This window comes from Helicoverpa zea, chromosome 2 (assembly GCF_022581195.2).
Source record: "Helicoverpa zea isolate HzStark_Cry1AcR chromosome 2, ilHelZeax1.1, whole genome shotgun sequence".
Taxonomy (NCBI): domain Eukaryota; kingdom Metazoa; phylum Arthropoda; class Insecta; order Lepidoptera; family Noctuidae; genus Helicoverpa; species Helicoverpa zea.
Window position 1 is genome coordinate 3,151,974 of NC_061453.1, and position 24,852 is coordinate 3,176,825.

General features: G+C 37.9%; 1 protein-coding gene across 3 annotated transcripts in view; it reads right to left on the bottom strand.

Annotated features, from left to right (window-relative positions):
- LOC124638652 (nuclear hormone receptor FTZ-F1 beta) overlaps positions 1 to 24,751 on the bottom strand; it is a 38,697-nt gene extending 13,946 nt beyond the window's left edge. Inside the window, exons 1-2 of one of the 3 annotated variants that reach the window (XM_047175649.1) lie at positions 24,306 to 24,751; positions 1,802 to 2,287 (exon numbers count right to left, since the gene is read on the bottom strand). In XM_047175649.1, the coding sequence (XP_047031605.1) occupies positions 1,802 to 1,907 (106 nt within the window). In that variant the 5' untranslated portion in view covers positions 1,908 to 2,287; positions 24,306 to 24,751. Of the gene's footprint in view, positions 1 to 1,801; positions 2,288 to 2,368; positions 2,534 to 24,305 lie in introns of those variants that run through there. The other 2 variants (XM_047175664.1, XM_047175656.1) reach the window with 2 other exon arrangements.
- Positions 24,752 to 24,852: the final 101 nt, after the last annotated feature.

The window sequence follows — 24,852 nt, forward strand, 5'->3', positions numbered from 1 at the left end:
TACATTACTTATGTAATGAGTTTGTTTGGTTGTAGGGGGTCATCTCCAAAACTACTGAACCGACTTGAAACATTCTCGACGCTTTGTCGTGAGGCAATTATCGAATGTCAAAGAGACGTCACTGTTATCATCAGATCTACTAATGTGTGATGAACTTTGGCTTTTCGTTACTAATTTCTACTTTCAGTAGATCATTACTCCAATTCATGATATTCAACGAATACTTTACGTATTTGTGTAAGCAGACTAAAGAAAACTAATTTCGCGATATTGTAAATAATCCAAGATTTCCTGTGTGCACAACCGAAAATTAAATATGTCACTATCGAGACCTTTTTTCTTCCAGTTTTTCCCAAGCAAAAACAATTAGGCGAGGATTTTGAGGGCTGCCTTTACTTTTTACATTCAAGAGCTTCTTTCTAGTGTAATAATATAATAAGTTTATTGACCAAGTGTAGTTTGATTACAAAATGTTTTCTACATACGAGTATATGCATTTTTTTTACAAGTCCCTCAGTTAAAGCACTTTATTTCGACGTATATAGAACGCGATCTAGTTAAGTTAGTTGGCTGTAACTAATTATAACGAGATCACACGATATCTGTATTTACGCAAGACACGTTGCTTTATCACTATGAAGAAACACGTGATGATACAGAAATAAATATACTAAGTGCAACTTAGGTTCACCACTGATTTCTATTTGTTATCCGTTTTCTATGCATCTTTACCTTCTTTTTTACCACAAGGTTACACACGACAAATAAATGTGTTTTTTTTTGGAATGGCATCTCGCAGTTCAGCCCAGGAGACTGTTGACTGCTCAACCGGACAAATCCCTGTGGATGCCTAGAATTTAAGGTCTCCAGCCAGGGGCACAAATGTGTGTACGGTATACTTTCTATATAAAGCGCTGACTTTTGGGTGTTGTGTCCTACTAGATATTCGATGTGAATAAAATGACTCCCACCGTCCGATGGTACGCCAATCCAAGACAAGAGATCAGGCGCGAGAACGACAATTACGAGTACCTATGAGCTGTCTGATGCTCGAGTGAATCATCACCAACATTCTGATTCCGGGCTGCTATTTAAAGCACATAAAATCGACAATGTGATTTTAGCCCGATCCGGGAATCACACCCGAGACCCCTTGCAGAGACACCTTAAAATATATGCAGGTACCTACCTACTGTACTAAATTGAAATCTTCCATCTATCTGTTTTAGATGTATTAAGACCCTATATTTCTTCTGTAGTTCTCCTTATATTATATCGATGATTTCTCTTATCCTGCTTAATTCTCGCTATGCAACCAATGTAGTGTTGTGGATTTAAAAAATTATTGCATATCGATAAAAAATTGGAAATGAGTCATTTAAGGAAAAAGTCCAAAGTTCAATTCGAATTTGCAAACAATAAATCATGTTACTAAATTAATTGACGGAAAATAATATGCATTATTTAATATTATCAAAAACACCTGATATGCAAGCTTAGATATACAGGTGAATATTGCAAATCAGTAAGATAAGATTTACTTAAACACACATACACACAAATATAATCTACAGAAAGTAATGGAAAAGTTTTTTTGTCGGTAAACAATAAGTTCATTGGCATTTAATCGGAAAGTTTCGCAAGCGGTTAGTAAATAATGTTACACAACGAATAGAAAATTATGTGTTTGGTTCATGAGACCAGTCTAGTTTTCTAGGAATTGCGTTTCTAATGGCAAAGAAGATAGAGCTTTAGAGATAGGTAAAACATTGATTGAGCTTCTTAATAAATCGAATCTTACCGTTGCTAGTCTCCGGGCCCGACATGCTGATAGTGGTGACAGACACGTGTCCCCCCTCCACCTTCACCGCGTCGCCCTCACTGCTCATCGCGCTACTCATCACCATCCAACCTCACACCATCACCACCGCTCACCTCACAACTATCGATATGTCTGTCCTTATCGATAACACTTCACTACACTATTATAGCACCACACTTAAGTTCGTCTATGGTAAATTCATAGAAAAATACTGTTCGAAAATTTTCAAAAACTATTTTGTCTTTTCCGCATAATGTTTCAATACAAAAATATTTCTGAAAGTTTCATCATCTCGCGTCGCCGCTCATTTTTAAGGCAACTTTTGAATTCAGTCTTGCAGTGTCAGTGTTCCTTTTACATAATTCCTTTAATGAATATTCTTCGAATGACCAAGATGTTCGCTTCACAATCAAATATGGATGCGGAGGATTACAGCCAGATGATAAAACCAGCATCTTGGGTAACCTGAAACAAAAATAAATAAGAATTACTTTTCACATTCTCTAATTCTATGAAGTTGAATCCTATTTGAATGTTAACACTGACCCAGGTCAAGATAAAATATCGTCAATTTGATTAAAAATAAAATACCATTGTTTGCTTGCTTGTATTGAAAAAAAAAAACAAAAATCGAATAAAATCGAGGCCAAAACGACGAAGCTCTATCCGCGCGTGGCTCAGTTCGAATTTGGAATAAAGTGTCGGACGTTTCGAAACAGTGTGTTTGTGTACACGCACGAGACGTGGACGCGTCGCGCGGCCTTGCGAGCGCACCCAGTGCTGCGCGATAGCGCGCGGTATTATTATCGATACGCCTCTCGACCCCTCGTGTCATTGGCATTCTGTTTACGAGGGCGAAGCACGGTCGCGATAGCGACCCAACGCGTCATACCCACTTACTGAATGAATTGCCGTTTTCAACAATGCAATGTATTTTTTGTAAGCTCACCTTCACATTGTTTCCAACAATGCTGCTAAACTGATTAACTAATAGCAATCTAATTACGCGGTGATCGAATGCGACTTATCGTAATCATTTGCGAATTTTAGGAAACAAACATTTTATCAGTAACAAATACCTGCCACCATTGTACGGATTACGCGGTTAGTTATCGATAAAACCAGTCACTAGCACAATTCAAAGGAGGGAGTGGGGGAGGGGCGTTGAGCGGCCTTCACGGAGCCGGTTGTAGCGACCGGCCGGCCGCGAGCATTTCGCCTTTCGCGCGCAGGACTGGTCCGCCGCTCCCAATACCGAGCCCAGCCAGCATACTGGATAATGTGTGAGATGAGTGATTATGTACAAGTTATTAAATACGAAACTATTGCAAATGCAGCGCAGACAAACATGACTCACGATAATTTACCGTTAACGTTAAAGTCAACTCAATACCGCTGTGTACACGATCCATTCAACTTCATAAATCATTGGTGCAGAATGTCGAAACGTTTATTTGATACTTGATACACATGTATAATGGAGGATAGATATCAGTCACTACCGTCTGGCGGGCCAATTAGCGTCCAATAAAGTCCCTTGCCCCCAGACATTTCTCAGTTATCGCTATCAGACACTCAGACAGGCTGCAGTGCAGTCGCCTTGGCAACGCAATTAACCGCCAATTACACAACGTATAACTTGTCTAGGTTGCACCATTACCGTAGTGTTTAGAAACAGTTATTGTCATACCCCTTCATTATTATTCAACCCTGCTTATTATTTAAGATTTATCACAAAAGACTGCATTTACCAGCTTTTGTTCCTTAGCAATCAAAGTTATCTTAGACAAAGACAACCACGAAATTCAAAAAAATCCTGATGTCTTTATCCTAATCTATAGCGCTTGACGTCTATCTTGGTCTATTATTAAATTTGATTGCGATCGAAATCATCTCTCTCTTTCTTTTGGGCAGCCATTTAGTGTTTCAAAGCGAGACGAGTATAATTTGGTGTACCAATAAAAGGAGTTCATCCGCACGCAAGATGGCGTCACCGTGGCCTAGACAAGGCCGAGCGGTCATTTGTACGATACGCCAGACGAGCTGCTTTGTCTGCCTCCTATTTATGGATTATCTTTCCAACACAACGTGGAGGATTTTTACAAGGCTCTACTAATATTTATTCAGACATGTCACCGAAAATAGTATGCCGTAAATTAAAAATCATAAGGTTATTAAACAAAAAGAAAAAGTGTGGTTTTCCTAAAATCTGAACCAGGATTTTCCGCGTCCAGACCGGTTTAAAATGTTCAGTTAATATATTGGTATAGAACCAGTTTTGGAACGTTGCATAAGTAACTAAAGATATCATGCACCAAGCCGAGATAATGATAATACTCTGACGGAAATATGCAGACATTTATCGCAGCTGTAAGTATAAGCTGGCATCAATTGCCCAACTGGAGGCAGTTAGTGGTCGTTGAAACACTTAACTAAGGAGGAAAAATCGTTGTGCATCAGATTACTTGGACTGGTATTTATAGGCTCGGCAAGTGATGTCCTTGCTTTGTTGTAGTCAGTTATCGATAAGGCTACGTGAGACGAGGCGTCGACCGATAATTATCTTAAGGTCACAGCACTATCTGTGACGTAAACATAGTGCCATGCATTGTGATAGTGATGGATGGGACACCGATACAGGTATACATAATTAGGTACTTACCTATATTTTTTCGATAACAGGACTTGCAAATAACAAAGTTAGATTGTATGTTTTTCTTCTCACCAGGGAGACTCCTTTCTTTTGCATCGAAATAGGTTTGAAAGATATACATAGAGGTATCCAATTCACCCCACTTTTACAGTCCAAAGTCTCATTCTAAACAGTAAGAATGTAAAAACAAAGCGAAAAAGACGAGCAAATCGTGACAAAGCAATACGAGTGACGGAATGAATACCGTTGAGGAAAATTGTGAACGTTAATTTCCTACATCCTTGACCCCGATAGAGTGAGGTCGTCTTGGAGGGCGACGCACCCTATCGCCCACGACGACGGAAATAGAAGAGGTTAATACCCCCTAGCACGCTCCTATTGCGAACAAAGAACTATGGGGTGGAATCATGGTGATTATGATTACAGGCTTTTCGTTAAAGTACAGTTTTGGGATAGTAGTAAGAGTAAATTTGCGTCTCTATAAGATGCTGATCTCGAAACTAAGTATTGCAATTCGATGCAAAACTCATATTCGAAGAACACGTAAAGTGACTTTCTATTCTTTCACAAGTTATATTCAATACTTTGATATATTAATCGCCGAATTTCATTAGAATTTCATTGCATTGCATCATGAAATGATGAATCAATGTGTTCGATTGCAAGAGTCATATATCCTGGAATAAGGCACAAAAATAGATAACAATAAAGATGAATAAACAAAAGCAGAGCAGAACTTGTAAAATTAACATTTTGGAACCATTATTCAGAAACTAGGCAAACATAAAAGTCTAGACAGCAAAAAGCGTGACTGCATTAGTCATAGAAGAAAGTAACGGAGGTGAATGTCTGATCTTTCGGTCGTGTGCCAACGAACTGCCCTGGTGCCATGCCAACAGGTGTCTTCCGTAGTAATTACACAGAATATTACACACCTAGGTTCTTACACTACATGTGAATGACTGCCAGTCGGGGTTTTCTTATTTCGACGGTCATAACCCGACACGTGAGAACATTATGCTACAACGATTGATTCGCCCCGTGTCAATTTAGGACCAATATATAAATGATTGTTAGCGACAAAAATGGGGCCTCAAATTATACTGAGTGCATTGTGTGATAAATGGGACTGTCCGATATCACTGGTTTGTAGAAGTGCATACGATAAAGTATAGGTGATTAAAGTAGGGTTTATATAAAAGGTTTTGCATTCGAATACTGAAAATAAACCAAAATAATGTGGCAATATGATAAAACATTTAACTGGAGTTTGGTGCCCATTAAAAAGATATTATGTAAGAATATCGATAATTTCATTATATTAAACTTTCCCATCCCTAACCTGTAAGGTATGAGTAAACCTAGGGACGTAATTTTTTTATTGTATTTAAATATTTTATTTAATTCTCACTGAATACTGTTAGTAATAATACCTACGTGCGTATGTAAATACAATTTTTGGTCGAAAAGTACTTCTAGCTTCTTCACCTTTAAAATCTCCATTTTGGCAATATTTCGTGAATAATTTTTCAAATACTATTATTTCTGGACATAAAGATTTACATAGATTTTTGTAATTAAAAACAGTGTAAACAAATTACAGTTCTAAGACCTTATGTCAACGACCTTTCTGGTGGCATGCCAACATGTCTAAATTCCTAAATATTTGCAACAGTATACGTCGATATGCTGATTCGGCTGCCTATGAAAACACAGGAGTTCAAAAAAGTAGATGGCCAACCATCAGGAATAAAGAGGCGCCAAAAATACACGATAGCGTTGTAGTTAATTTTGGTGATTTTGAATAAAATTATCACCTTTTCAATTAACTCACTCTGCAGTCTCACCATACAAGAATTCAAATAAAAAAAACAATTATAAAGACAATCCTGTCTTCTGTCTCCAGTCTATCTACCCTTGCAATAAAAGTTAATTTAGCAATTTCCGCACAAATCTCTTAAAGAGAAAGGTTTCCTGATCGTTTTACTCGTGCAATTTATTAAGAGGGCTCTAGAGTACAAGTTACATGTCTGCAATAAATATTAATACTGGCTGGCTTTATTGATTGCAGGCAAAGGTCATGCCCTCGGTGCAGCAGGTGGTTGCAGTGCCGCCCAAATTATATTTATTAACGTTCCAGACTGTCTGGTGAGCGGGAGAGATCGTTTCGATAGATGAGAACAATAAAAATATTAAGGACATAATCAAAAGTCGGATGGATATAGGAGAAGAGGTAAAAAATGATTTATGGATTGTGTGAAGATGCTGATGCAGTCATCATCTATGGTGTAAGATATAGTTAATAATTCCAATTTTTTTATGTATTGTATTGGGAGCCTGTGTAGTTCATAATTATAAGGAGCACTATGTCAATTTTCAAACAACGTCAAAAAAGTTTATAATGCTTAACTCTATTGTTACTCTTCAGTCAATTTCGAAAGGCAAAGGTAATCTGGTAAAAGCCGACAAAAAATACTCAATTCATTCCCGATAAGGTAAACGTAAAGTACACACACTTGTATGCAACAACCCATCTGCTTAAAAGTCAGCATGATAATTTATATTGTATTATTACATACATGTACATAGTTAAATATATGTTACAGTTTCCGCGTCACCCAACAGCTGAACAAACTCCTAAAGCAAATATACAGAATTCAGTTTAGTATTACAATAAGCACTTATGACGATAACCCATTATAATTTTAATAATTCAGATAGTATTTCATTCTATCGAAAATCTCTACCAATATTATACGGCAGAAGAGCTTGTTAGTTTGAAGACGCTAATCTTAGAAATTACTGGACCAATTTGAAAAAAAATATTTCAGTGTTTGATCCCGCTTATGAAGGAAGGCCACATTTTATATGGATGCGTCGAGAAGATCCCGTAACGTAGCTTGTCCACGTCAACATTCCAGTTGCGTTGCCAGGCTGCCTTCCTGATTCGTCACAGTTTGAGCAATTTTGCACCGATGCACAAGAGAATACATAGAACAAACACTTGACAAGATCATAGATTGTGTTAAAATGAAATTTGGAAAAAGAAAATCTAGTCTAAAACTTTCCTAAACAATATTCAGCAATAATTTTTCATCGCAGAATGTCTACACTAAGGGCCTGTACGCGCTGTCGACTAGTCGCTGGTGACTGTTACTTTCATTAGGTGATCTTCACACTGCCCCGCATCACGCTGCATCTTGCGTGTCGACGCACCTACGCGCGTTCCTGCGGGAGTGCAGATCTGCATCATCGTGCGGGTTTTTCACGCACTCACGCGCGTAGGTGCGTTTTGTAAATTCACGCACAGCGAGTTCCATTTTCAAATATACACGTCACGCCCATTCAAAATCACGCGCGGCATTGCGGGATTCAGTGTGCCATACCTTGCGTCTCGCCCCGCACCTACGCGCGGGGGTGCGTGTTTCTCCGCATGTATGTGCGTGATCCGCATGAACGCGCGTGGATGCATTTTCAGTGTGTTGGACTATGCGTGTTTTCCATACAAACGGAGATATTTCCATACAACGGAAAAAAACGCATCCACGCACTACGCTGCATCATGCGGGGCAGTGTGATAATCGCCTTAGTTTAAATAAGTTGTTACGCACTTGGTCGCCGGTTTTTGCCTATGTTTCGGTCGCCGAGGGAGTGAGTCGCCGCCGACTAGTCGACAGTGCGTAATAGCCCTAAATGAAGACTGTCTACATGTACTTTTGGGTACCAGAAGAAGATGAAATATACTCAACTATTATCAATAGCTGAACAGGAAAAGAGCTCGGTAGGGTCATGGCAATATACAATATACACATAGTTCATATTCAAACAATGCCTTCAGCAAATAACCATCAGTTGCTATCGTGAAAGATCTCTTTGAATACGGAAATAAAGAAAACTTATGTTAATATTTGCATTGACTTTTCTCTCCTACTAGCAATGGCCGTATTTAAACAAGAAGTAGTACATCATAAAGCCTTTACTTAAAAGCTCGAAAAACTAACTGCATATTCAAGAGCCATTTGGATGGGTATAGAGGAAGAGGACGACCAAGAAAACGATGGATGAATTGTGCGAAAGACGACGAGTGTAGATGACGGAGACTTACAGCGCCAATCCCAAATAAACTTTGGTTTAGGGCAGGAGGAACACGATGATGATAAACCAAGCACAACTTGATATTAGACGCACTTCGGCATGAGCCTATGTCTTTGAACTCCAATTTTTCCACCCACAAAAACCACAAAGTGAAATCAATCAAGTAGTTTATTACTACATACAATTAAACTGTAAATCCAGAATTACCAGCGAGACAAGTTGCTGCATAATGTGGAGGTTGGCACATAAATTATTTGGGCCCGACAGCCTATCTATTGTTTCTCGTTAGCTAACGAACTGTTGACATGGTTATTTATTAGGTAGGTATTTATTTGGTTAAATAAACTGTCAGGCACGGAATGGTGGCTTCAGGCTTCCGCATAGAAGCTAGGACCTTAGGGGTGAACAAGGAAATATAAAGTCAATTTTATTGTAACAGCCAAACTGAAAGTTTATATCACTTAAGCTCAGGGTTCATCTAGCATAAGAACTGGTATGAAGATGGTAAAGATTTTATTCAGAAACAAATGCAAAACACAGATGATAACACTGTACCGTTAATTAAGTTTAAAGATAGGCGTTATGATATCAGCTGGAAGCTGCAATTCCAAAGATTTTCCAATAGATACCGAACCATACTGAGCTCAAGATTGGATACACACGATACCCCAAATGCGCAAAGTTCTAATCGTTCCTAAGCTAAGCAAGATAAAATCTAGCACAATCTTAACTGTAAATACCTTAGAAATATTTAGATCCTAGACAATTTTCCGTGGAGCAACGCTGGTTAAATAATGCGATAATAATGTTGGCGGCGCAAGTAAACGTTGTACACCTTGATACTAACTACAAGTTATGTTATTGCGGTCGTGCGGATTTCTTGCTGTCTGTTGCTTATATTTGCTAAATGCATTTTGTAATATTGCTTGGCACAGTAAGCAAAATATAAACGCATTTGAAAATTATATATTAACGGCAGAATCTTACAACTGCCTTGGTTAAAACAATTGCCAAACCCATAAATTCGTTTTCGCAGACCAAGAAGGTCGCATTGATCAGCGTTCCTATTTTAAAAAGTCATCATTTCTCGCGACAGTATCAATAAGGCCAAGGTTCTTCGTCTAGCCGCACGCAAATATCTGGAGCTAGCGACCTCGGCGCTCTATCTAGCCACAAAATGCTGGCATTAAACATATCAATCATATTAATTTTGCAACCTGCAATAGTTGTTTGGGGTTTCCCAACTTTAATTGGTTTAGAAAGAAATAGCTCGATGTGTGGTCTAACTTAAGCTTCGGCACTTGAAATTGCATATTTCGCTGTTAGTGACGGCATGTAACTGGCATTTTAAATCATTGATATCAAGCCGCAGTACAACACGACAGGTGTTAAGCCTGACCATGAGTCAACATTTAGATTGTCCAAATCATAGACAAGTGCGTGACGTAGCGAAACTTTTTTTTGATTGCTACATTTTTAGCTTCGCGCCAATTCCGTGAGCGATGGCGAACAACTTCTGTGCTATTAATAAGCTGACATGTAGTTCTAGTAGGTCCTGAAAGATTTAAACCCAATAAATTCAGTTATCGAAAGGAATCGGTGAACGTAGGTTGTAGTCATCCTGACAAGATTACTTGAAATGATTGTATTTTTGACAGATTAGTGGTTCTAATTACAAGGAACATTAAAAACAGAAGATAATTACGTATTAAAAGTTATAAGTAACCTAACTGTTACCGCACAATAACTTAAGTTATAAAAACCTCCGATGAAACTTGATGATCTGGAAAAGTTTCGCTGTTATTAATAGAAATGTTTTTATTACTTCTTTTCTCACGATAGCAAAGGTCATTGTGTACTGGAGTATCTAATGAGTTTTATATTTTTTATTATAAATTCTACGTCATCGATGAATAAGGTAGGTTAACGAGAAGAAAAAAGGTTCTATTAGGTGCTCAGTGAATACGGTAAAATAACAGAGAAAAATCTTTGACTAAAAAGGTTCAGAAAAAATCTGTTAATCGAATTAAAAATAGTCTGTTGAATTGTTGATTTAATTAATCTTGCAGCTTGAAAAGTGGTGACAACCTTGCCAATACGGCACGGGTTTAATTTATAAATGGCGGTGAATGGAAATTCTTAGCATAGTTCCTTATGCCGTTACTTTGAAGCAATGTGAGATATATTTGTTAAAGCTACATTCTTTATATGCCCTTTAACCTAATATTTACATTGGTATTTTGGTCAATTATCAGCTTATGTACTGTTTACACAGTTAAGCTTATGTAAGTTACACACAGTTTGGGTGTGTTATCCCAAATTCTTCTTTTTTCATCATCAGCCTATAGCAGTCCACTGCTGGACATAGGCCTCTCCAAGTGCACGCCACTGAGATCGATTTTCGGCTGCTCGCATCCAGCTCCTGCCAGCCGTCTTGCGCAAGTCATCACTCCACCGTGCCTGAGGACGTCCTACACTACGTTTGCCGAGGCGTGGTCTCCACTCTAGAACTCGTTTACCCCAACGGTTATCGGTTCTTCGGCTAATATGGCCAGCCCACTGCCACTTCAGCTTGCTGATTCGGTGGGCTATGTCGATGACTTTGGTTCTCTGACGGATTACCTCATTTCTGATGCGATCCCTCAGAGAAATGCCATGAGTTGTTCGGAAATATGTATACCTCGGGCAGACATTGCAGTTAGGTAGAAACAACTTTGAGGACGAGGTGAATAGGAGAATTCAGTTGGGTTGGGCTGCATTTGGGAAGCTACGTCGAGTCCTAACATCGTCGATCCCACAGTGCCTAAAGACAAAAGTCTTCAATCAGTGCGTCCTACCTGTCATGACTTACGGAGCCGAAACGTGGACACTGTCGGTACGGCTGGTCCACAAGTTTAAAGTCGCTCAGCGGGCTATGGAAATTCTTCTTTTAATAAGTTTTAATTAAAGAGATGTTAAAAGAGTTGTGATTCTAAAGTTTTCGGCCATAAGTCTTTTAAGAAAAAAGCCAGATATACCGAATTCAATTTTCTTCTTTTTATGTAATTTTGAGTTTCGCACATAAATCAAAGAGTTTCAAAATCTTGTCAAAAATTGACACAGAATTAAAAAACTTACTGGATTTTAAATTAATTTCAAGCTATCCATGGAGCTAGCCATAAACACAAATTATAATTAGTATCCTTTACCGTGCTTGGCATGAATTCGCCCATGCATTCCGCACGCATCACTCCTCAAACACACGATGCACACGCATGCATGCACGATGCAGGCCGATGACACGTGTCATGCGTGCATCACGTGCATACCTATAGCCCTATCAGCTTAGCGTTACCTAGGTTTAATTAGTTCACGTAATATCAGTTCAGGTCTCGTGAGAACACTGAAAGGTCTTAAAAGTCTCGTCTTATCTAAAAGCTTCGGTACAATACAGTGGCTGAGGTGTACAAGCAAACTATAATGTGGCAAATGAGTATAACGTATAAATTGTCCAAATAATATTCCATAAATCAGGTGAAAAAATACTACCATAAATAAAGAACCCTAAAGCTTGAGATATGCAGCTTGAAGCAGAATACTGACATCTTTCGCTTAACAATATTTACGGCCCATTCGCACAGTTTGCAAAAGGACTACAGCTCACTCTTTCTCAGACCAAAATCCCAACAATGGGAATAGAATTAGCTGATTATTTACGCAATTAACAAACTACTACCAGAAAATCAATTAACCACTCAGACCTAAGCCATGGTCGAAAACGCAATCACGAGCTGATCGGGCAGTTGATCACGAATCTCTTGATTGATCGCAGTCCTGAAGGATACGTGACCAATCAGCGCAGGCATGCCTAATCTGAAATTAATCAGTTGATTAGAAACAACCACAATTTGCATTCTAACTGCCATGAGAATTTTATTTCCTATCTTGTAGCGTGATTCAAGTTGGGATGGCGGAAGAGAAGGTATCTAATCCAAAGGGACTGGATTTCATGAAAACATAGTCATATTTTGCATGTAAAATAGCTTTGGAGAAAACGGTTAAGTATTGATTTCTGACACTTACGCGAATATTAGACATTTAAATAAAACTACTTCTTCTCTACTACTACTTCTTTAGTCTGCCCGTGACCATGGATGCTGTAAAGGATCCGAAACGTCGGGATTAAATAATATTAATATAACGCGATAAAATCCGTAAAAGTAGTTTTATTTAAACGACTAAGTACTTCGCTACTATAAATATAGGAGCTGGATAGTTTCGAGAAAGTTCTATCGAACAAGTAAGCGTCAGGTTATCAAGCCCACGCGCATGCACATTTAGCATAAGCCAGGCTCACAGACAGCACTTATTCTAGTAATCCCATCGTCAGCAAGTTTACAACAGCTTCAAAGCAAAACTTACTTCACACGAGAGTTTCGCAACGCGGAATCAACGCATCGAGGGCACGCAGGACCGGTACCCACCCACCACTGGTCGGGGAGGTGAGGGTTGGAGGGGGGGTAAATGGGTCGCCGCAGCCGCATTCCGTGGCGGTTGACATTTCACAGGAAAGCAGAGCTCAGCGATGGTGTATTTGTGGGAAACAGCGGGTTATGTTAGATTTGAAGTAACGGTTTTTGCTGCTCATAGGGATGGAACGCGGGAATTTAAATTGGCAATATAAAGCGCAGGTAAGATGCGTCACTGTTCAAGGAATGTTGTAAGCAGATGCCCATGTAAAGACAAGGGCATCACTAAAATAGCTTTATCAATATGATGAATAAATAGTTTGTTCCTGTCCCAGTTACAAAGTTGCATATCAATGACACACCAAGGTTGTTCGTAGTAGGTATTGCTTAATGTTTTCTTAACGAAATTCTACCCTGTTGCAATAGGGATCATGCATATAGGTATAAGGCTATGTAAGTAAGTATAATGCGAGGGATCCACGGACTACGACGGCAAGATTAGTCACGCAATAACCTCATGTAACAAAGTTCACCTGTTTCGCAACAGACTTTCAGTGCAGTACAGTCGCTAAAGAAGGCCAAATAACTATACTTGTGAACGTAAAAAATATCCTTCGCACCAAATGCGTCTAGTCGGACCGGTTCAACCGTCACTGGCAGTTTTCCTGTGCCGAAATTAAAGCGACTTAATTGAAGCTCGAAGATCAAGAAAAAACACTCCGGAAATTACTATGAGATGCCTCATGCTGTAAGATTTGAATAAAGATTCATCCATTGACGCCTCTGTATAATAATCTCCGATATGCACGCTGTTTTAGTAAGTATTGTATCAGAGTCACCGACTTTTTTGCTTAACTGAGCGGTGTTGAATCCTGTACTCTCTCAAGATTTGGAAATGAGGTGAGGTATCAACAAAAACAGTTGACCAATGAGTCAAATATACCCAAGCGGGGCTACGGCTTAAGACCCGTTCCAGACAGAACCCTGCGCTGAGTCACGCAGTAATGGTTTCTCAGAATCATTCTGTATCGAGGCGACTTGCGAAACCTGCAAGGATGTCTCATGGTTTCGGCGCGCAATCACTTACGTGGGAACTGAGGTACACTGGAGAAAGTTCGAGGCTAGAATCACATTGAAAACGGTCCTCTGAAATGTCAAAGTCATTGTTGTAAAACCAATTAGACCGTCACAGAAGAATATTTAATAAATTCTTTAGTATTAATTAACGATTGTGGCAGTGACGATGCGTTGTCTAAAACGCAAAAACATGATAATCAAAGTTGAATAACAACGTGATTCTTATTAAATCCCTGTTAAATAACACATTCCGAACAGCATATATTTATAGCATGATGTTTTTAAATGAGGCTGCAAACCACAAAGCACGAGACATTCTAAAATTCGTCATTTACAGAAGAACAACAAAGAGTTGAAGATTTTAACAAGCCGTAGGGCCTCAAAAGCTTCATGAGTGCCAATTGAACAGTGAATATAATTTTGATTGAATAGCGTTTCGATTCAGATAATATTACCGGCTGGATTTATGGACGTTTTCAGAGCAATCAAATAGAAATGTTGCAAGAAGTATCATTGGTGAGTCACTCCATGACGAATAAAGCTTAGGCGCCTCATTTGCTGCCTTTATTTCTATATACGGACTTTTGTAATCGCAGACAATAAAATATGTGGTTAACTTTACTTGGAAATAAGATATCTTGGAATGAAGAGACGTGATATTTTTTTTTCATTCCCGGGATTCGGAATACTCTGAAATCATTTACAAAAATAATGGATAAACCACATCTAAGAGAGGAGATTTCAATTTGGCAAAGTCAGTAGATGCGACGCTTTCATTTCGTTTATGCTTTTATGCCTTTTAATTTTAATGTAAGCTATGCTCTGAACAGAACCAATTTCATAAGTAAAAGCCCAAGTTTCGTTCGAAACCGCTTCGTTCAAAAGTGTGAGGTCTATTCACCGTTCGCCGGCCATGCATCCAGCCATTTACTTCGTTCGTTGCGACACACGCGTCCCGGGGTCAAGTCGTTCTGAGTTCAAATTCAAATGTTAAATCACCTGCTGCTGGCTGGTTTGGAACTTTATTTAAATTATAGTTTTGTTTCTTATTGGAGTCGAAAGTTTTGTGTTGCTTTTGTTTATTAGGAACTTATTTATTTTATTTATCCTCGTGCTGGATTTCATATACAGGAACTTTATCTTTTGTTGCATTGACATATATTCTAACGATACATATATATCGATGTTTTGTTGCCTGTTAGCACTGTTTTCTAGGGAGAATAACCAATCTTATTGGTACACCTAGTTCTTTTTAGCATATTTGCATTACAACGTGGGCGTCACATCGGCACTGGCGCCTCAAAGCAGTTCTTGGACCATGAACCCTATAATTTCAAAATAAGTTACTGTCAAAAGCTCACACTTGTTCGTGTAACGATTTATCAAGATAATATTAAGTGTAGAGGTATTGGAAGGGTAACCTTGACGCGTGGGGCAAGCGCTGAATCGCGATCTTGTGATGTCACGAATTCTATCCAGTGTACCTGTAACGTAGTCTAACCACGGTCAACACCTGTCAGTTTAGGCGGACCTTTAAACTAATATTATATAGCTGGTGCTAATCAGTTACTAGCCTCGACAACGCTAATCTAATCCTTGCTAAAGTTTGTCAAGTTTTTGTAACGCTTTCACGCCTGAATCTGAAACCGTTGAGCAGATCGAAGTGGGTATGATGATACGCGACGAATATGAGCTACTTTTTTATCCAGGTGCAGGTGAAGTCAAGAAAGATGATTTCCTTGAATGGTAAACAATGAACTTTACATGCCTACTCTCATTTCCATACACTATCGTCTAATAGCGTCAACAAAGCACAACCTTTTCGAACCATTTCTAAGAAAATTCTTTGGCATGTCTTCTATTATCTACTCATTTATGGGAACAAAACCACATGTTCAGTAACTTTGGCTCTTAGTCACGCACGAAACAGTTAATAAGATATCTGTTGTATGGTTAATACTATCTAATGTCACCGTCAACCCATTTCTATTCTGTCATCTGTGAAGACTGATTCTGTCATCAGCTAAGCTTTTTTTTAACTATGCTGGGGTTGGTTTTCAGTCTAACCTGATGCAGCTAAGTACCAGGGTTTTACATGGAGTGACTGCGAATCTGAACTCCTCTACCTAGTTACGTGGACAACCCAATAGTTATTATAATTTCTGGCTTGTCATCTCTAAGTCCAACTGTATCAGGGATATTATGTTCTCCAGCTTTCAGTCTCGACACAAGAGCACTGAAAGCCCTCACTTGGGTAATTCCTTCGCCAGTAAGTTTACGATAACTTATTAATGTAATCTAGGTTTCAGGACAGCTAGCTGTGCAAGTAGGTGCAACCAACGAAATTCTTGCAAAATTCTGCGTCACAAAAACAAATGTTCTTGATAACCGAATGTAGGTACTTCTACTTCACCCACCTTTGTCTTATTTCCCAGGTGAATACTTTGTACGAAAAATAAATATCAGTCTACGGAACTCTACAATATATCGATAAGATATCAAGGGTATCGCGTAACGGTTAGGGAAGCGAATATCGTATGATCTTGGCTATATCTATGTCGTGAGGGAACTGTGTCACAGCACTACCGCTAGGGTCATAGTGATGTGCTCTATTACGCGCGTGAGATTGTCTATGATCTTCTTTTTGAACGTAAGATGAATAGTAATATTTTGGAAAGCTTGTGATGGAGAAAATTTATGGTAGATTATAAGAATTTCTTCTAGCTGTCATCGGTGGTCTGTAGTCGGTAGAGTCGAAGCATCACGACTTTAGTTTTTGGATATTTATGCTAGAATACTGTCCTAAATATCAGGTTTTCATAGTGACTGCATGTGGATGCTTGCAGCAACAGCTTTGCCAAATTAGAACATTGGGTTATTCGTAGTATTGCTCACGTTGTGATAATTTCTAGTTTCACGCCTATATTTCAGATTATAAGTCTAGATTCAGTCAAACCTGTTTAAATTCAATGGATTTAGTAGAATGACTAATTTTAAGACTAACTTGTTGGTATTTTCGTCACCTACATCTTTAACTTGGTTCAACTAATGTTACTTATGAACGAATGCATAATTTGTCTGCTAAGCTTTTTAGTAAGACAAAAGAAGAACTTACCTGTCTCTTTTTTTTTCAGAAAAAACATGTAATCAGATCTACCTATTACTCATCATTTTGTTAAATGACTGCAAATAAATTTGAACGCACATAAGTAAGCCCATGCGAGGTTATTTAAATAACTTAATTTCCATACACGTCATGGTTGCTACTTATCAAGGCTAAAGGCTTGTACAATAGGCACTTACAACACTGGAAGAAAGAGCCAGCCAGGTTGCCTGGGTGACGTCATTTAACAAAATGGCCGACAAGGAGTTGAAGGAGTCAATTTGAATATCGAACAAATTCGTAACTACGATGCGATGATATTTTGTTTTCTTGTCTATGAGTTTAACTTTCAGAAGGCTATGTGTGCTTTCGCCACATTGATGATACCAAACATAGGTAGATATAGGTAACAATTTTGATAAATATAAAAGTGTTCTATCCGTCGTTCATAATCATAAACAAAAATATTGGTACCAAAAAGAAACAGAAACATTCCCTCAGAGGAAAAAAAACGAACAAAGAAAACCTCTTTTTGGGTACACAATGGAACATACGACTGGCTGTTACATGATGCTTGTATTTACCAAACCAAAGAATAACCCTACTTATGATTTGACAACAATCTCAAAAAGGGTAAAACCTGAATCCAACAAAGTTTTTTTAACCCGACAAGACAGAACGAAAATAAAATGATAGTCAACGTCAACGAGTACAATATGTGTTCTCGATGACGCCACAAAGAATAATAGCTACCAAGTTTAAAAATCGAACAAAGGCAAAGGGGGCCGAAAAAACTCGTTGGCTTGGTACTCAATGGAACATGGTAGTATAGACGTTACGCGAAGGTCTGTGCTCCCTCGGCAGACGCGCGCTGACTCACGCGGCCGCGCGCTTCCGCCTGATAGCAAGGTCACCGGCCGAGACGCACACCACCAAACAACACTCACACAGCGACACGTGAAAGTAGTGAGAGTACACTCGCCACCAAACGGGCCTCTTATTTCTTTTTTTTTTTGTTCTACGAAACGTGACCTTTGAACTTTGCGATAACAAATCATAACAAGGTAGTGTACTTGAAACAATGTTGGTATTAATCATTTTTATTCACGTTGTTTAAAAATCATAAAGGAATAGATGCGTCATACGTACGTCTCACGCATTCCAGATAAAACATATGGTATTTTTATTATCTGCTAAATTAGATCCGTGTTTTTATTTGAATTTAGTAAAAAACATGCGATTGGCGTATTTTTAACCGACTTCCCAAAAAAGAGGAGGTTCTCAATTCGGCCGGTATGTTTTTTTTTTCTATGTATGTACATCGATTACTCCCAGGTTTATAGACCGATTTACGTGATTCTTTTTTTGTTCGACTCGGAATAGCTGCCAGTTGGTCCCATAGTCATCAGGTCAGGATCTGATGATGGAAACCCTGAGAAATCGAGGGCAACCTTCGAAAGTTGTAGGCATACATAGGGTAAAAACTTGACACTCAGGTGTACGCCTAAAAGCACTATTCAACTGTGAAGATTTGGAGCTGATCTGATGATGGAAACCAGAGAGGGTCGAGGGAACTCGACAACTGAATATGTAAACTACCTCGTGTTTGGGCTTAAATTATTTGTATTGACAAGACCTTTGCAACAGTGAAGGTTTGGAGCTGACCTGATGATGGAGACCAGAGAAAGTAAGTCGAGGGAACTCGACAACTGAATATGTAAAATACCTCGTATTTGGACTTATATTCTTTGTATTGATGAGAACTTCTCACTTGTATGGATAGTGACAACTATTCGTATCACTGAAAAGCTTTAAATAAAAAACTTTTTTACAAAAAAATTAAACCGACTTCCCAAAACACTAAAAAGCAAAAAAAAAACTATTTTTAGGTGCATCGGCCTAGAAGTCGGTGGCAAAATTAACTTAGTAACATCCATTAGACACCGACTTCTAGGCCGATGCACCTAAAAATAGTTTTTTTTTGCTTTTTAGTGTTTTGGGAAGTCGGTTTAATTTCTGTGCACTTAAATTGAGGTTCCGTAATTACAGTTGTATCATATTTGATTAGGCTTTAACATTACGTTATCTAATCATAATCATCAATTCTTTGAAATGAATTCAAATGTACTAATTATGTACTTGGTACTTGCAATTGGTAATTGTTATACTTTCTAATCTTTGTTTTTTTAGATTTATGAAAGTCTCGTTGATTTACGACATAAAGTCATCAAATTAATTACGTAAACACATTTGAAAGCCGCCTTTTAAATGTTCTCAGTTCAACTACGGAACACCAAAATGCTTGTGTGATTGCAATAATAAATTATGCAGTATTTTTTTATTTAGCCAACGATATCGTGGAACCTGTCGATGGAATAACAAGCGTGTATCTATTACACGAGCAACAAGCTGTTTTTGGAGCTAAAGACCAAACTCGAGGTCACTAACGTGATCTGCAATTCAAATGAAAAAGTTACGATGCAGTTTTGTACTGACGCTGTGGATTTTGCTTAAAATTATCTGAGGGCACGGCAGTGCCCCAGCCAAGACTCGAGCAAAGCGGGCACGGCCGTACCATCTTTTCTCGAAGCGTTTCGCGGCTATTTCAGTCCCCTGTATCTTCCATGTGAACAAAGCTAGGAGTTTAGGTTTTCGATGACCAAGAGTAAGTATTAGAACAAGCTCAGTCTCAAAATTACAAGACATTTGAATAAATAGTTTACCAGTTATGAGCGATCAAAGTTACACCATTTTGTCACTGACTCACTGACCGATCATCAAAAGTCTAAGGTACTTCTAGCAAACTTAGAACCTTCAAATTTGGCACCAAGGTAGGTTATTAGCTACATATAAAGGGAAAATTATAAAAACCTTAAAACTTAATAAAAAAATAGGAAACAAATTTATATTTGCGGTTTTTCAAGAACATTGTGTATGAATTTTGACTGCATTGATAACTTTGTTATTTATTTATGTACAAAATGTTACTATTTGTTTTATTGTGACGTAGTGGTATATTGTTATTATGTATTAAATATACAACATATGAATAAAAAAGCTAGGTTTAAATGAAATGAATAATGATAAAATCTTTCATATTAATGCAGTGCGATAAACACTGCATGCTCGCTCGATAGATGGCGTTGTCCTGGTCTAAATCGCGCTATGGTTTCGTTACATAGCTTAGTATAAGTAGTACTTAAAAAAAAATCAAATAATTTTATGTGATAGCGTCATCTACCTCTGAAATAAATCTCTTTTATTCTAAAAGCTATTCGATTAAAAAATTCGACAATTTCGAATTTTTTTAGGTTAAAAAAAATATTGTTTACGTGCTACTTTAGGTGTACATATTTAGTTTGTTATATATTTAGTTAGTTGCATGTAAGTTAATTTAATTTGTTATATACTTAGAGAAGAAAGAGACCTACAAAAAATAAATTAGATCCCACCAAAAACATTAAATGTAAAAAAAAGCCAATCCTCTACGCAATTCCTCCACCGTAAAAAGTTTTGAGATCGCATAGAAGCCAAGTCCTGTTCTACTTTATTTGTAATAATAAATCAATATTTTGTGACTATATCAATAGTTTTGTTCACATTACAATAATACTGTCTTGGCCATGAGCACAAGTTAAAAGTCGCTCCTTGAAATAATGTGCGTTGATAAATTCTATATGGACATGATTTTACGATTGGACTGATTATGGACTGATTGGAATTTGAGATCACCATGGACTAAACATGCGCCATAGTACATGTGCAGTTCATTGATGTTGGATGAAACTGACTGTCGGTCATTTAGTAACAATTGAATAAACTAAAAGTATTTAATTCTGTGATATTAAACTTCATGTTTGACTTTCACCTCTCCAAGATATGCTGTATTATATTTGCAGTTTATTGTGCTCATGGCCAAGTCAATATTATTGTAAAGTGAACGAAACTATTGATATAGTCACAAAATATTGATTTATTATTACAAATAAAGTAGAACAGGACTTGGCTTCTATGCGATCTCAAAACTTTTTACGGTGGAGGAATTGCGTAGAGGATTGGCTTTTTTTTACATTTAATGTTTTTGGTGGGATACAGTATTCGTGTATTTATTTAATAGACGATTATGTATTTTGAAATAAGAACCGGTAATTGGTAGATACATCCTGAACTACTATGTAATAACGTAAATCTGAAGTACCTTGTATCCGTTTGGTGTAAGTATAGGTTTGGATTTACAGTGTAACCGCTGAGCCCGGTTGATGAAATTTTGCACATGCGTAACTTAATTAGCTTACTTGTACCTATCTTCCGATGAGATTTTCTTAGTGATATTTTCTTTATTAATCCTATGCTCAAACTGAAACCTCCAGACATTTTAAAATATATTTGAATAACAAAGTGGTCTCTTTTCTATACTTAATTGTTATTTTCAGCGTTACAGCTGTCCAGTTTGGCTAAAAGTCAATAGCATTACCTCTATAAACAACTAGGCCTGACCGCTAACTGTAAAGTTAATGGTTAATTACTGCAGTAGTTCAGCGATTAATCAATTCCATCCGGCTTAGTACAAACAATGAGCCAGCTAAGATCCTATTTCGACATACATTTTGCAATTAAACAGGCAGTGTTGTCGGAGAACGGCTCGTAGTCCGTAGATGCAGACACGATAACAATAACTGTTGCCAAACAACCAGGACCACAATTTATGAACATTACCATAATAATAACATCGTCTGTAATGAATTATAATGTTTTACATTATTCATAATTATTACTCAGCTAGTTTATGCGTCTTATTAATTCAAATTATGTACAAGTCAATTTAGGTGATAGTGCATGATATTTTATTGATGAATGCTTTGTTTCTCAAGCTTATATTCGACTTCCAATATTAGAATAAATACTTGGAATATAGTACATATGTTTAGCTGATACATTTTAGTGCTACATGTTGTAAAAACTACAATCCCAAAGTAAACTCAATAGGTGTGTATTTTGTGATGATTCCAATGTCTGTTGTCAAGGTTTTTGTCTATATTAAACAACAAATTCATCTTTAATCAGCCTTTCCAACTCGAATTTCGTATTACATTAATTACATCGACGAAGGCGAATGCAATACCAATAAGTAATAACTAATTTAAATGCAGCGAGTTGCTTAACGTTCGGCCATGTACCGTAATACCGTTGTATTAATTAATGTAAATCTAACAGTATATAATATTTACTTAAACTGATACCGATCGCCAATACAATTACCTCCCACAGACTTGTGACGAAATCATTTGCGAAGGTGTGTCAGACTGAAATAGGTATACACCTTCAAGGTAAAGCATATGACAAATCGGAATCAGGTACCAACATTAAATTACTGAAGTGTTTTTTTTCGTTGTTAATACACAACATGTAGTTATTTTAATGTATCAAGGCTTTTGTTTTATGCTCGTTAATAAGGCATTCACCATTTAACTGAGGTTACATAACATAATATAATTACATAATAATATGTATAATATTTGCGGTTATACCTATATACCTGCGTTTTTTGTTCTGTAAATTGGATTCAACTAATTTTTAAATATTAAACCAGATTATTCATACGGAATCGAATGATTCGCATCGATTTAATAATACTAAGCTGAGTGTACATTAATGTATGCAAGTTTTTGTCGAGCATCGTGCACGCAGTCCTGTCGTGGGGCCCGGCTTTAGTGGCTTTCGTCGATCACGATTTGCTCAGCCAGTTTACAAAAAGATGCAGTTACTTCTAAACGTAGCTATACATATACCTACGCATTTAGCAACTGGCAAGGTCATCTCGATCTTAAAAGTTTCTTCGGTAGACGAAACAACGATAAAATGTACCTACGTGAATGATTAAAAATACAAAAAAAAAATGCATTCTTTAATCTTAATGCGCTTAAAAAAAAGTTATTTCGGATTCTCTATGAGAGGCAGACAGAGAAAAGAATTTTTGCTTGTTAATTTTTCAGGAAGTTTCGCGACTCTTGGTGAAAATTTTCCAAAGAAAAATAAACCATATGGTATGTAATTTCGGCACCTTCACTGCCTAGGTATTTCTTGTTTTTTATTATTGTCATAAAAGTAAAATACTCTGTTAAACATTCTGATAAATTAATAATCAGTGTCATATCCAAAGTACAAAGGATTTTTTTTGCATTATCAAAATTAAATAACTTATAATAATATGCAATGCAACTTATCATCAGCACATAAAATTCCGCGTTATCCATCAACAGTTTGTAGACATCAGACCAGATAAAAATCTTTGATAAAACACGCCAGCATACCTAAAAAATACCTACTTACCTACCTTTATCTAATATCAGGTTACTCGGCGAACGTTTATTTTTGCACGTATAGAAATATGAAACTGCAGATGTTACCCAAGTGTTTATATACCAGTGGCAGATTCATTTCACCAATATTACATAGTACCTAACGTATTATTTATCTATGGTAGGATGGCAGGTTCATAGATACCAAGCTACGTTCTATAACCCGTTAGATCAATGCATGCGACGCCGAAGCATGAGACAATGCGATTTAAAAATAGAAACAAGCGCCTACCTATTATTATTTGTAATTTAGTTAACAACCCCGTTATCTATGTGAGTACTATTTTTTTTTTATATCGAAATAGAATCTAATAGGAAGTCAGAAAACTAGGTGAAAACCTTGAAACTATGAATAACTTCGTGGATTCAGTTTGATTTTTTTTTTCGCTTTAATAGTGACCGCTGCGTTTTGTTTTTGGGTTTTTACAGTTTATTCATGCCTGTGCTTGCAACTGAATGAAAAAGTTAAAACAATTTCGATGTTTTGTGCAAAATATTGCAACTGCACTCAGTGAGTAAAAGCTAACACTTGTGTACGCGTCAGTCAACATAAACACACGTTAGGGGCGGCCGGCGCGAGGGGCGGGGGTGAGCACCCTCCGCGTCACGTGACGAGCGACCTTCAGGCGGCGCACCGACCTTGAGCGGCGCTCGCCCCGCGCGCGGGTCAGAGGTGAATGCACGCGCCCGCGCGCCCCGCGCCCCTTACCCACTACTCCATCGAAAACCACCAAACTTTACTACTCACCTCGATCCTATCTACGACTCCATGGCACTGACGAGCCGACCGCCGACAATTTAGCAGCCACTATCCCGGCCTCGAGCACCCACCCGCCGAGAACAGGTACCAGCGCGACGCGGCACACCTTTCCCATAAAATACAACCGACAAGTTTATTGACATCAAGTCTCACCAACGATTGCGCAAATGTAGCGATCTTTCGTCTACTCGAACACATGCACAGTCTTCGTTCGAATGTAATAGCACTATTTCTTCAATATTTTATGTCTATTCACTCAATAAATACTTTTTAATAAGAAAAACATTGAACACAACGCACAAACTCGAGCGACGGCTACACCATGTCCTCTCACCTCCGCAAAACAAAGCGGAATAAAGTTGTTGCTGTTGCGCGCGGCCGAGTGAGCGTGACATCTCGCGACTACTCGCGACTCGACCTCGTCAAAACAAAAGGTAAATATTATCGACACCTGGCGGTTACCAAACACAATGCCACCATTTTGTTTTTCAGTTTAGTATTTCATTTTAATTCATAAATATTATAAATAGATGTC